We start from the raw sequence: 14,705 nt of genomic DNA, 5'->3' as shown, positions 1-14,705 counted from the left end.
TTGGGAGGGGGGCAGAAAGGGGTCTCTCTCTCCCCCCCCCCTCACAACCCCCTGGCACTCCTCTCATGGCGGAAGGGGACCCCACCCTCTCCCTGCCGGGCCAAGGGGGTCTCTGGGCGCAGGAGAGCCTGGGGGGAGGAGGGGGAGAGGAGAGGAAGCGCCCCTTCTCTCTCTCTCAGGCAGCCCCATGTCTCTCCCCCCCCCCCCGAGGCTGGGTCCATCTCTGGGCTTCACAGAGGACCCCCCTGGGCTGGGGGGGGGAGGGACCCCCCTTGGCTTCCCCGGCTCAGCCCCTCCCCCACTCTCCTGACCCACAGGGGGAGGGGCAGCCCTTCCCTCCTCCTCACTCAGCCCCTCCCCTCCCAGCCTCCCTCTTTGCAGATTGAGAACCACCTCCTTCTCTCCCCGCAAACCCAGGTCCCCCCCAGATATGATGCCCCCCCCTGGCCGCCATCTCGCCCCCTGCTGTGGGGAGGAGGAGGGAGGGGGGCCAGGCCCCCATGGAGCCCCCGAGGCAGCGCCGTCCCGTCCTCTTCCCATCCCAAGACAGGGAGAGGCTGCTCTGTGGTCGTAGCTCTAGGGGCAAGCGCATCCCAAAAGGAACCGGAAGTGTCGCTGCCAAACGCGCCGGAAGTTTCCAGCCGGAAGAGGAGGAGGGGCGTCGCTGAAGAGCCCCCCCTCCCCCCGTCCCCCCCGCCGCCCTTTCTCTTGCAGACAAGGAGAGCGGACTAATCCGGAGCCAGGGAGGCGGAGGACCAAGAGGTAAAGGGGGAGGGAGAGAAGGGGGGGGAATAGAGGGGGGGACAAGGGGGGAGGAGGAGGAAGAGACCCCCCCGCAAGGAGAGCGCCCTCCCTGGGGCCCGTCGACAGGGGCCCCGATCCAGGCCCCGACCCAGGGGGGGGAAGGGGGGACCCCAGACCTGCAAGGTCTCCTGGGCAGCAGCAGCAGCAGCCCCGCCAGACTCCCCTTTCTCCTTCCTGGGGGGCCGAGAGAGGCTCAGCTGCCCTGGCGGGAAGGGGAAGGAGGAGCCCAAGCCGGGCTGGGGGTGGGGCTGAGGCCCCCCATTCTCCCTGGGGTCGCCTGGCTGGGGAAAGGGAGAGAGGGAGTCCAGGGAAGGGTTAATGGAAAAGGGGGAGGAGCCTCGACGGAGACCCCGCCCCTTCCAGCACCTCTTATTCCCCAGTCTCTCTGCTGGCAGTCCCAGATCATCATTGCCATACAGGATTGTCCTGAATACCACCATTTGCTAGCCAAGCCCAAACCCAAAAGTCCCGCTGAGATGATGATTGATAATATTGTCATTTATCCGTTTCAGACCCCTAAGTAGTAGCAGCTGGCAGGACATTGTCCTGTTCGCCTCTGTATAGTTCCAGCCTTATTTCAGACATTGTGGTAGATTGCAATCAGGGTGGGTTTGATATAAATCAAATTGATTTCAATCACAATTTACGGTAAATCACTAGTCAGTATGATTCTATTTAAATCAAAAATTTCTGATTTGGTTACACTATTAGAAATACACAGACAGATAATTATGAAATCATTCTGAGGTTTAATAAGTTTACTGTCTATATTTGGACAACGGTTCTGCTGTAATTTATTGGAAGGAGAAAAATAATCATTTCCTTAATAACAACTTAAACGATTTATTTAAATAAAACAATAATATTATAGCATGTTGGTAAAAATATTTTTTTATATCAAAAACAACAACCAAGCAGACTGAGTTTTAGCGCACATGAAAAACTCGGAACTTAAGCATTTCACCTCCTCCACTACCAGCCCCCCCTTTGGATTGGCTTCTGCATCCAGGTGCCTATTCTGTACAGTTAAGTGTTAGTGTGGCTGTTGGAACCCAGTGGGATTGGGAAGAGGTTGCCAGCCCTGAAGAGCCTTCAGCGCTTGCCTCAAGTCTGAGTTGCACAATTATTACACAAAGACCTCCAGGTTGTGTGGAGTATTCTGCTCACAAGGTTGCACTTTCATTTTTACTGCTTCACACTTAGCTACTTGTACAGATCTCTTCCACTGCAAACAATCTGTTTATTGAACCTCTTAGAACTCAGCATTTAAGGGGTTGATTCTGTGTATATAATTCTGCACTGGAACAATGGGATTAAGGTTTTCCGTCAACTCTGTATGTTTATTTTATAACATTTTTCCTGTGAAGAAAAGGCATGTTATCTCTGCAGAGACACAAATTCACACTTTTGAGAATGGCAAAAACAAGCATCTGTGACAATATCTTTTCATTAGAAAAACTTCCCCAAATAATCTTACAAAAACCTCTGGAAGAGCATGACATTGTGAATGGATTAATGGAATTCATTTACCCCAAAAATTAAATATTCCATATAAAGCCTCATGCTAGATAATTAAAAAGAAATCCTTATTTCCTGATGAATAGCCTTTGGACTATAATGTAATTAAATATAAAACTATCTTTAGATAGACTTTTTCCTCTAAAAGCATTTTATTTTTTTTTAAATTCTGATTTAAAAAAATCTGATTTTTTTTTCCTGAATAACCTGATTCATAGAGCTCTTGTGTGTTTTAGTTTTATCCTGCCATAAATAAGCGTGCCAACCAAACATATTTTTGTTTGATGTTTAGTCGTGTCCGACTCTTCGTGACCCCATGGACTAGAGCAGCCAGGCACCCCTGTCCTCCACTGCCTCCCGCAGTTTGGCCAGACCCATGTCTGTAGCTTCGAAGACACTATCCAACCATCTCGTCCTCTGTCGTCCCCTTCTCCTTGTGCCCTCCATCTTTCCCAACATCAGGGTCTTTTCTAGGGAGTCTTCTCTTCTCATGAGGTGGCCAAAGTCTTGGAGCCCCAGCTTCACGATCTGTCCTTCCAGTGAGCACTCAGGGCTGATCTCCTTCACAATGGATCGGGTGGATCTTCTTGCAGTCCATGGGACTCTCAAGAGTCTCCTCCAGCACCATAATTCAAAAGCATCAATTCTTTGGCGATCTGCCTTCTTTATGGTCCAGCTCTCACTTCCATACATCACTACTGGGAAAACCATAGCTTTTACTATACGGACCTTTGTTGGCAAGGTGATGTCTCTACTTTTTAAGATGCTGTCTAGGCATCTTAAAATATTTTCTTATGACCTTTGTTGTAAGAAAAAACCTGTTCCTTTCCCCTTATGGGGTATCCAAGAGCCCATATAGTCCTTAAGTGGGTTCCTTATAGGTAGGAGAAAATAACAGAGGCCAACCAGAGTATATGGAGAAGCAAAGTGGCTAGTAAGCCTGATCTTTATTGCAACAGTGTCCCCCCCTCACCACAACCAGGAGGGAGGTGTGCACGGCCTTATATAGTCTTTTGAAATTGCCCACCCAAGACCACCCCCCCAAATATCATACAGAAGGAGACTGTCTACAGCAGGAATACATCACAGGAGGCGGTCTACAGCAGAAAACCTGACCCCAAGGATACCTGTTAATGGTCACTAACTGCATTACCTGGGCAGCCTGGCCATTCTTTTGTGATGGTAAATACTTTAGTTCCTGAATCCAGGTCACAGGCCCACCCTGTTCATACCTCCTTAAGGCAGTATTTGTAAGCACAAAGACAATGGGAAGGCTTCCATTTGCCTCCTTTACTGCAGAGGAATATTTAAGTACGTTTCTGAGCACAGTTCAAAGTGTTGGTGCTGACCTTTTAAGCCCTAAACGGCCTCAGTCCTGTATACCTGAAGGAGCGTCTCCACCTCCATCGTTCAACCTGGACACTGAGATCCAGCGCCGAGGGCCTTCTGGCAGTTCCCTCATTGCGAGAAGTGAGGTTACAGAGGACCAGACAGAGGGCCTTCTAAGTAGTGGCGCTTGCCCTGTGGAATGCCGTCCCATCAGATGTCAAGGAATTAAGCAGCTATCTTATTTTTAAAAGACATCTGAAGGCAGCCCTGTTTAGAGAAGTTCTTAATATTTAATGCTGTATTGTTTTTAACACTCGATTGGGAGCCACCCAGAGTGGCTGGGGAAACTCAGCCAGATGCGCTGGGAATAAATAATAAATTATTATTACTATTATTAGTAGTAGTCTGTGGTGCTCAATGTTTAGGTATAGTAAATACTAGTAAATACTAGGATTTAATTAGAACTTGTGTGTTATAGCGGGGATATGCCCAGGCTTCAGCATACAGGCAACTCTCCGCAAGCCGTGGGAGCCCAGCGCGGGTTCCTCCTACGTCTTGCGGAGATCTGCGTGACGCCTGGAGAGCGAGAGCGACCCTTCTCGCTGTGAAGCCTGGAGAGCGAGAGGGGTCAGTGCGCACCGACCCTCTCTCGCTCTCCTGGCTTCAGCGAAAGCCTGCATTCGCCCCATAGGACCCACACACATTTCCCCTTCATTTTTGGAGGGGGAAAAGTGCGTCCTTGTCAGTGTTTGTAAAAAGCATATTCTTGCAGAGTTTTATTCTTAAAAGTCTTTGTGCAAAACACGACTGAATAACTATACACACCAGCACCAACCAACCAACCAACTAACCCAAACACCAGCCTCAGCAACAAACTAACATTTCATGCTGACCCAGCTTTATTCGCATTAAAGAAACAGCGGCCATTTTAGCCGTGACACCCCTTCTGATTCTTAAATGCGAAAAACCCCAACAGAAACAATGCATACATACATTATATACATAAACCCAGTTTTGTCAACGTGTGTTCTTCTTCCCTGAAGAGAACCCCTTCCCTGAAGAGAACACCTGTGTTTCAACACAGTCCCATAGTCCATCTCTCCTTAACAACTGCTGCATTTTAATTGACCAACTCAGCCAGTTGTTTTCTGAGAGAAGTTCAAAAGGGATGCCTCCCCCAACATTTACAACTTGGGAAGACTGGAAATCTGCCATCTCTGCTGGTGCTTGCTGAGCCCCTTCTGTGGGGCCTCCAGCAATCTCTCCTGACACTCTCTTTAGAGTCCGACTGGACAGTCCTGGCTGGCACTCACCGGCTTTTAGCTGCTGCCTCTGTTGACCCTCAGGTCCCGCCTGACTCTGCAACTGGTGTAGCCGCTCTGTGAGTCGCCTACTGTGGTCCTCTAGCAGTTCAAACTGTTCCAGTAGCCGACGCTGAGTGCTTTCCTGATCCTCAGATCCTAGCCGCTCCAGCGTCACTGCAGACAGTTACAGCTTGCCACCAACTGCTCCAACGCACAGCCACTGGCTTCGTACACCACCAGGACTCACCAGCTCCCTGCTGAGATGCTGTCAGTCGTTTTGCACTCTGCAGATGCTCAGAAACACTGGGCCCATAACCTGTCAGTGTTTGTAAAAAGCAAAAAAAAAGAAGGAAGGGGTTCTGACCTCCCTTTGTCTCCTCAGTCTCCTTGTCGGCACAAAAAGAGTCCACGAGAATATTCTTGCAGAGTTTTATTCTTAAAAGTCTTTGTGCAAAACACGACTGAATATACACACCAGCACCAACCAACCAACTAACCCAAACACCAGCCTCAGCAACAAACTAACATTTCTCACTTATATATACAACTTGGTGCAGACCGCTGAGTCATGCTGACCCAGCTTTATTCGCATTAAAGAAACAGCGGCCATTTTAGCCGTGACAGTCCTATGGGGCGTAAAATACGGTACTTGACACTTAGCTTCTGTTACACATTATATCCACATAAGTCAATAGAAAAAGTATAAAGAGATGATGTTCCCTTTGGGAAATTTGGTTTTGGCAACCGCAAAACAACATCCTTGAAATCATATTATATTTAGAAATGACTTTGGCCACGTAGTAAACAACAGGTTTTTTCTTTTCAAATTTAATGAGTTTAGAGTTTATTGTACACTAAGCGGGGCACTTTTATACATATCAATGCGTCCCAATGTCTTAGTGTATCAAAGTGCCCCAACGGACATTTTCAAAAATCTAACAATTGTTAATAAAGCCATATGAACTTATTTGAAAATCACCTGTAATCCTGATTACTGAGTGGAATAACTTACCTTTGGTATTTTTAAATCTTTTATTTTTAAATAATATTTATTACTTTTAAACCTTACAAAAAAGAGAAAAGAAAAGAAAAAAAAGAAAAACAAAAGAAAGAAAATACAATACAATACAATATATAAACAATACACAACACGACATTAACACATTAAACAAAACAACAACAAAAACAATTCAAAAAGAACACACATCATACCATCTCAATACCCTCTCTTTCATTCCCTTGTTTCATCGACCTCCTCTCACCTCCCATTTCTATAAATTATTTCAGCAAGTCCTTTCCATCTTTCTCTATTTTCTGTCATATAGTTATCTCAACATATTTTAACCTTATTTTCCATTAATACTAAAATACGTATTTCTGCTTAATTCCTTATAACATTTCTACTAAAGCCATATAATTTCATTCCAACATTTTCCTAACACTCATTAATTTTACATTACAGTGGTGCCTCGCAAGACGAAAAGAATCCGTTCCGCGAGTCTCTTCATCTTGCGGTTTTTTCGTCTTGCGAAGCAAGCCCATTGACGGCTTAGCGGATTAGTGCTATTAGTGGCTTAGCGGATAAGTGGCTTAGCGGCTTAGAAAAAGGGGGGGAAGGAAAAAAACCCCGCAGGAACTCGCAAGACATTTTCGTCTTGCGAAGCAAGCCCGTAGGAAATTCGTTTTGCGAAGCAACTCCAAAATGGAAAACTCTTTTGTCTAGCGAGTTTTCCGTCTTGCGAGGCATTCGTCTTGCGGGGCACCACTGTATTTCCATAGATAAACTTTAAACTTTTTCCAATCTTCTCCCACCGTCTCCTTTCCCTGGTCTCGGACCCTGCCAGTCATCTCCGTCAATTCCATATAGTCCATCAACCTGGTGATCTTCTGTCCGAGGCTCTTAACTCTTTTCCAAGTCCCTTCTGCAAGTCTTCTTCATATTTATACATGCACTTTGCTTTGTCTTCTGCTGATCTTGTTCTTATTTTCCTTCCTTTGATGCTGAAGAGTAGATCTCGGGGAAATTCCCACCTAGCAATGTTTTTATTCCTTCTTGACAGCTCAGCCAAATCTCCATAGTTAAAACTAAGATCCCAAAGATATTTCAGGACGTATTTCAAAGTTCCTCTAAATCTGGAGGTCCCCACAACTCCAATCTCCTCCTGACCCAAGTCCAGGTCCCAGAGGTCAATAAATCCCTGCATGAAGGGATCTATCCAACTTTCCTTCTCCAGTCCAAGCGGGGCTCCAATCCTCAAAATCTGACTTTCCCTAAATTCAATCATAAAAGGCATCAACTTATAGTCATCAAATTACATCTGTAAGGCTGGGGCTCTCTCCCTGTCCACTTGTGCTATTTTAGGTTCAACAACAACAACTTTCTCGCCCGCCTTCTCTACAATTTGCCATGTCAAAGTAGATCCCTGTATCGATTCCTGAATAGTTTCTGTATTAATGTTCGCTTTTTGTCCAAAATTAGTCACTTTTTGTCCCAAGTTATCAATTTTTATAGTCATCACATCCGTCTTCTTATGGAGCTGTTCCAGTGAGTCATTTATCTTACATAATGCAACCACTAAGGCTTCTTCTGTCAACATTCTTAACAATCCAAGGTCAGTCCCAGATTCTCACAGTTTTTTATCTTGCAGCTGGAGATCCCCCCAGCTCAACTCATGTAACAATTTCAAAAGCTTCTTCTAGAGGGAAACAATTTCGATTTGTATCAATCCTTTTAAGCACAGTTCAAACAATAAAGTTACCGTATTTTTTGCACCATAACACTCATTTTTTTCCTCCTAGAAAGTAAGGGGAAATGTCTGTGCGTGTTATGGAGCGAATGCCTGCGGGTGGCAGGAGGATCTGCTGCAGTCGTGAGCAGAGGATCCATGGTTCCCCTTCCTTCCCTCCTCCGTGGTTACAAAGCATGGATCCACATGGATCCTCAGGATTTTTGCATTGGGCTACTCCAAACTCACTGTCAGATCACATGTCTGTGGCCACAGCATGAACCACAAAAATCATATATTCACTATTTCGTTTAGAATATTTTTTCCTTGTTTTCCTCCTATAAAAACTATGTGCGTGTTATGGTCTGGTGCGTGTTATAGAGCGAAAAATACGGTAGTTTCAATTTTCAGTTACTTTTACTCCTTTTTAAACGCAGAGGGAGACAATGGAAACAATGTATTTCTCTTATTTAACTAGCTGTCAACGAACGATCTATTCAGATTCAATGGGCAATTCCAAAACGTCGGTCTTACTAGCAGACCGTTTCCAGGTTCAGAGCGGTGGTAATTTGACTTTCTTCACTCTCTCCTGCAGGCTTACACGATCCAAAATTTCCCCCCTCTTCTCCTGCTTCCAAGGGGGGTTTAGTGATTTTTAACTGATGGAAGTTTAATCCTTTACGGAAGGCTTTCCAAGACTTGCAGCCTCTATGCTTCAGTCTATTTACAAAAAGGGGAGGCGGACTTCCTTTTTGAAACCTCCCCGTTTCGGTGCCAAATTAAGACGTTTAAAGCTCCAATTTTCCGTTCTACTCACGGGTAATTGTTTTAGAATCAAATTGTCCACAGGAAAAAGTCAGCGCTCTCCAGCAATAGCAATGCGGCTTCACTCCGTGAAAGAAGCAGTCAATTCGAAGCACCGCGCCACTCACCCGTCGCTCCAGATCCCCGAAAACAGGTTTCCCCGTGAGTAGAGGAGGCGCAAAAGGTGCCAGCCGAATCCCACGTTCACAGGCTTCTCCCGCCTGTGATTTTTAGTGGGTCTCCGCCTTCGCCGTGGCGGCCAGACCCAGATTTCCACAAAGCAAGTTCCTCCCGATCAGAGGAATTCAGCCATTACTGGAGGCGCTAACCCTTAGTGTATCAAAGTGCGCCAACGGACATTTTCAAAAATCTAACAATTGTTAATAAAGCCACTGAACTTATTTGAAAATCACCTGTAATCCTGATTACTGAGTGGAATAACTTACCTTTGGTATTTTTAAATCTTAACTAAATGACGTAAAAAAGTGTTGGAACACTTACATTTCACATAATCTTTAGATGGTCGTGCTAAAAACACACCTACTCTCTTCAAACGCCAACGGCTAACTGGCGGCCAGTGCAGTCGCAACTCTTCTACTCACACATGCATAGGCACATTTGGGTGATGTCGCGACACGAATATCATCTCTTGATATTGAAATATTATTGGTGTGTCAATGTCCCCCTTGCGTCAATGTGCCCCACCTCCCCCATTCCGCATTTTCAGAGGAGGGGGGGAAAGGGGAAAGTGTGTCCCCCCAGATAAGACTCCCATCCTCCCTGGCCATGGGCCATCCTTGCTTGGGCAGGTGGTACTTTGAGTCCAACCACAACTGGAGGACCAGAGATTTGCGGAAATAAATCTTTGGGTCCAGGCAGCACTTCCTCGGCGTAGGCTCTGCTGACCTGGCCAAAGAAATGCAGAGTAGCAGCGGTCCTGCTTCCGTGTGAGATAAAGGGATAAATCAAGTCCAAAACAGTCCGTTCTTATCTCCAGTAGCTTTATTTACAGAGTAATAAATCCATCAGACACCATCGGAAACTTCGGCCATTTCTCTCTGCTGTCCAAAAGCACACTCACAGCAGCTTCTAAGCTGAGCTGCTTCTCTGTCCGTTGCAGAGACAGATCTGAAGAGCGTCAGAACAACATCCTGTGATGCACTTCTCTGCATCGAGCTCCTCCCAGCTCCTCCCAGATCCAGATACAGGACACCACGGAGTTTTAACCTTGTCAGTTCCAAACTCCACAAGAGATGCCTCAACTCAGCACAGAAGGTTCCTCTAGGGCGCAGTGTTACTTGGGAGTTGGTGGAACTGGATCTTAAGGGTTCTTGAGACATTTCCAAGGGATTATGATTGGTATCCAGACCCTAACACTATAAAGCCAAGGTGTCCACACTGAGCAGTTTATCAACCCTGCTGGCAGCTGGGGAAGACCTTCTGAAGACAGTGGTTTGCCCCCAATGTTAATTCCTTCCTCTGTTGCTGCTGCCCACACTAAAGGAATGTCTGGATGAAATCCCAGGGATGTCTGGCTCCTATTACAAAGAGATCCAGTTGATATTCTAGAATAAAGTGTGGCTAAGATTCTGAGTCACAATCATGGCTGAGAAATACAGCCAGGGAATATGAAACTGATTTGAAGATTGGATTCTTCTTTACACATTATTATTATTATTATTATTATTATTATTATTATTATTATTATTATATTACATTCAGGAGGACACACCACGGGTTTCCTTCTTCTTTCTTTTCTTTCCAACAATCATAATAATAATTATAATTATAATTTATTATTTATACCCCGCCCATCTGGCTGGGCCTCCCCAGCCACTCTGGGTGGCTTCCATAGAAACCAAAAATACAGTAAAATATCACACGTTAAAAACTTCCCTGAACAGGGCTGCCTTAAGATGTCTTCTGAATGTCAGGTAGTTGTTTATCGCTTTGACATCTGCTGGAAGGGCGTTCCACAGGGTGGGCACCACTACCGAGAAGGCCCTCTGCCTGGTTCCCTGTAGCTTTGCTTCTCGCAATGAGGGAACCGCCAGAAGGCCCTCGGCGCTGGACCTCAGCGTCCGGGCAGAATGATGGGGGTGGAGACGCTCCTTCATGTATACTGGACCGAGGCCATTTAGGGCTTTAAAGGTCAGCACCAACACTTTGAATTGTGCTCAGAAACGTACTGGGAGCCAATGTAGGTCTTTCAAGACCGGTGTTATATGGTATTGGCGGCCGCTGCCAGTCACCAGTCTAGCTGCCGCATTCTGGATTAGTTGTAGTTTCCGAGTCACCTTCAAAGGTAGCCCCACGTAGAGCGCATTGCAGTAGTCCAAGCGGGAGATGACCAGAGCATGTACCACTCTGGCCAGTGTTATTCACCTTTAATACCTTTTTCAGTGTAACACATATTTTTATCTTGTGATTTTCAGATGAAGAGAGGTATAACAATTTAATAAATAATTCTCAGTTGGAGCAGAGCTAGAATATCCGGAAGCCCTTGGCCACCCAGGGCAAAGGAGGAAGAACAGTGAGAGAGGCCTGGACATGGAATCTCCGCTAAGATAAGCCAGTGTCAGGAGGCGGGTGCGAGACCCGGTGGCATATAATTATTATAAATCATAATTGGGGTGGGTGTCTCAATCTGGCCTTCCCAGCAGTCAGGCTCCAGCTGCTTTCCTTCTGCATCTCCAGCTCTCTCCATTCAAGAATGCAAGGCTGAGAGATGGAGGTCCAACCCCAAGAACATTGTCCCACTGAGCACTCCTTCAACCGGCCACAAGCACCAAGCCTTGTCACTAGACTTATATATGGGTCTCCCAAAATGGTCAGTATGGACCTCCTGAGGCCAAAGGGACTCTGCAGGTGATTAATAAACATCTAGAGGTCGAAGGGGACAAAATGTGGCCCAAGGGGTGGAGGATTATAGTGCAGAGGATGAAGAACTTCATGATGAACTTAGGACCCTGATGAATATTGGCTTCATGGAACATAGAGCAGCTCCCTTTCCTGTGATAAACCATTTTTTATCAAACGTAAAGCCCACAGTTAAACTGTATTCTAAGATAATGCTGCTTCATTAATGCTTAATTAAAGGTTAGGAAAGGCTGATGATGCATTACCATTATTTAACATTATTTCATCTGTCTTTCCGAAAAATTTCATATGGAGGACAGGAAAGAATGTACGAGATGTCAAAATAAGAGCAGGTGCTAATTGATGTGTGTAATATTCCTTTGTTCTCTTCCTAGGTTTCCTTTCCTCCCGCTCCTCCCTGTTGAAAGAAGACAATGGAGAAGGCAGTCAAAATTATGGAGGGCCATGTCCAATGGGAATAACAAAGAAACCATATAAATTCATGGATTGTGAAAAGAGAGAGGAGAAACAGTTTGAAAGTATGGAGTGTGGGAAGAGTTTCACTGACAGTGGAACACTTGGAAAACATCAACGGACTCACACGGGGGAGAAACCATTTGAATGCATGGAATGTGGAAAGAGTTTCACTCAGAGTGGATACCTTAGAATTCATCAACGGACTCACACGGGGGAGAAACCATTTAAATGCATGGAGTGTGGAAAGAGCTTCAGTCAGAGTGGACACCTTAGAATTCATCAACGGAGTCACACGGGGGAGAAACCATTTAAATGCATGGAGTGTGGAAAGAGCTTCAGTCAGAGTGGAGACCTTAGAATTCATCAACGGAGTCACACTGGGGAGAAACCATTTAAACGCATGGAATGTGGAAAGAGCTTCACTGAGAATGGAAAACTTAGAATTCATCAACGGACTCACACGGGGGAGAAACCATTTAAATGCATGGAGTGTGGGAAGAGCTTCAGTCAGAGTGGACACCTTAGAATTCATCAACGGAATCACATGGGGGAGAAACCATTTAAATGCATGGAGTGTGGAAAGAGCTTCAGTCGGAGTGGACACCTTAGAATTCATCAACGGAGTCACACTGGGGAGAAACCATTTAAATGCATGGAGTGTGGGAAGAGCTTCAGTGAGAGTGGACACCTTAGAATTCATCAACGGAGTCACACAGGGGAGAAACCATTTAAATGCATGGAGTGTGGAAAGAGCTTCAGTCGGAGTGGAGACCTTAGAATTCATCAACGGACTCACACGGGGGAGAAACCATTTAAATGCATGGAGTGTGGAAAGAGCTTCACTGAGAGTGGAAAACTTATAATTCATCAACGGAGTCACACAGGGGAGAAATCATTTAAATGCATGGAGTGTGGAAAGAGCTTCAGTAAGAGTGGAGACCTTAGAATTCATCAACGGACTCACACGGGGGAGAAACCATTTAAATGCATGGAGTGTGGAAAGAGCTTCACTGAGCGGGGAAAACTTAGAATTCATCAACGGAGTCACACGGGGGAGAAACCATTTGAATGCATGGAGTGTGGAAAGAGCTTCAGTCAGAGTGGACACCTTAGAATTCATCAACGGAGTCACACAGGGGAGAAACCATTTGAATGCATGGAGTGTGGAAAGAGCTTCACTGAGAATGGAAAACTTAGAATTCATCAACGGACTCACACGGGGGAGAAACCATTTAAATGCATGGAGTGTGGGAAGAGCTTCAGTCAGAGTGGACACCTTAGAATTCATCAACGGAATCATATGGGGGAGAAACCATTTAAATGCATGGAGTGTGGAAAGAGCTTCAGTCGGAGTGGACACCTTAGAATTCATCAACGGAGTCACACTGGGGAGAAACCATTTAAATGCATGGAGTGTGGGAAGAGCTTCAGTGAGAGTGGACACCTTAGAATTCATCAACGGAGTCACACAGGGGAGAAACCATTTAAATGCATGGAGTGTGGAAAGAGCTTCAGTCGGAGTGGAGACCTTAGAATTCATCAACGGACTCACACGGGGGAGAAACCATTTAAATGCATGGAGTGTGGAAAGAGCTTCACTGAGAGTGGAAAACTTATAATTCATCAACGGAGTCACACAGGGGAGAAATCATTTAAATGCATGGAGTGTGGAAAGAGCTTCAGTAAGAGTGGAGACCTTAGAATTCATCAACGGACTCACACGGGGGAGAAACCATTTAAATGCATGGAGTGTGGAAAGAGCTTCACTGAGCGGGGAAAACTTAGAATTCATCAACGGAGTCACACGGGGGAGAAACCATTTGAATGCATGGAGTGTGGAAAGAGCTTCAGTCAGAGTGGACACCTTAGAATTCATCAACGGAGTCACACAGGGGAGAAACCATTTGAATGCATGGAGTGTGGAAAGAGCTTCAGTCAGAGTGGACACCTTAGAATTCATCAACGGAGTCACACTGGGGAGAAGCCGTTTAAATGCATGGAGTGTGGGAAGAGCTTCAGTGAGAGTGGACACCTTAGAATTCATCAACGGAGTCACACAGGGGAGAAACCATTTAAATGCATGGAGTGTGGAAAGAGCTTCAGTGGGAGTGGACACCTTAGAATTCATCAACGGAGTCACACAGGGGAGAAACCATTTAAGTGCATGGAATGTGGAAAGAGCTTCAGTCAGAGTGGAGACCTTAGAATTCATCAATGGAGTCACACAGGGGAGAAACCATTTAAATGCATGGAGTGTGGAAAGAGCTTCAGTCGGAGTGGAGACCTTAGAATTCATCAACGGAGTCACACAGGGGAGAAATCATTTAAATGCATGGAGTGTGGAAAGAGCTTCAGTCTGAGTGGAAACCTTAGAATTCATCAACGGAGTCACACAGGGGAGAAATCATTTAAATGCATGGAATGTGGAAAGAGCTTCAGTCAGAGTGGACACCTTAGAATTCATCAACGGAGTCACACAGGGGAGAAACCATTTGAATGCATGGAATGTGGAAAGAGTTTCACTCACAGTGGATACCTTAGAATTCATCAACGGACTCACACGGGGGAGAAGCCATTTAAATGCATGGAGTGTGGAAAGAGCTTCACTGAGAGTGGAAATCTTAGAATTCATCAACGGAGTCACACGGGGGACAAACCATGTAAATGCATGGAGTGTGGAAAGAGCTTCAGTCAGAGTGGGCACCTTAGAATTCATCAACGGAGTCACACAGGGGAGAAACCATTTAAGTGCATGGAGTGTGGAAAGAGCTTCAGTCAGAGTGGGCACCTTAGAATTCATCAACGGAGTCACACAGGGGAGAAACCATTTAAATGCATGGAGTGTGGAAAGAGCTTCAGTGGGAGTGGACACCTTAGAATTCAT

At 45.7% G+C, this 14,705-nt stretch overlaps 4 protein-coding genes across 4 annotated transcripts in view; all 4 read left to right on the top strand.

Moving 5' to 3' along the window:
- LOC310699313 (uncharacterized protein) overlaps positions 1-14,614 on the top strand; it is a gene marked incomplete at its 3' end in the record, with an annotated part of 89,747 nt that extends 75,133 nt beyond the window's left edge. The window contains exons 2-3 of the mRNA XM_083486959.1: positions 11,740-14,544; positions 14,589-14,614. Of these exons, the coding sequence (XP_083343085.1) occupies positions 11,740-14,544; positions 14,589-14,614 (2,831 nt within the window). The remainder of the gene's footprint in view (positions 1-11,739; positions 14,545-14,588) is intronic.
- LOC310699314 (uncharacterized protein) overlaps positions 1-14,705 on the top strand; it is a gene marked incomplete at its 5' end in the record, with an annotated part of 338,944 nt that overhangs the window by 107,619 nt on the left and 216,620 nt on the right. The gene's annotated exons all lie outside the window — the stretch shown is intronic.
- LOC310701854 (uncharacterized protein) overlaps positions 1-14,705 on the top strand; it is a 175,018-nt gene that overhangs the window by 123,594 nt on the left and 36,719 nt on the right. The gene's annotated exons all lie outside the window — the stretch shown is intronic.
- Positions 1-14,705, top strand: part of LOC310701556 (uncharacterized protein) — a 72,679-nt gene that overhangs the window by 56,061 nt on the left and 1,913 nt on the right. The gene's annotated exons all lie outside the window — the stretch shown is intronic.

The sequence above is a fragment of the Podarcis liolepis genome, assembly GCF_965112155.1.
Source record: "Podarcis liolepis genome assembly, chromosome: 2".
NCBI lineage: Eukaryota > Metazoa > Chordata > Lepidosauria > Squamata > Lacertidae > Podarcis > Podarcis liolepis.
Note: the sequence above shows the minus strand (reverse complement) of the source record. Positions and strands in the feature narration are given on the sequence as shown.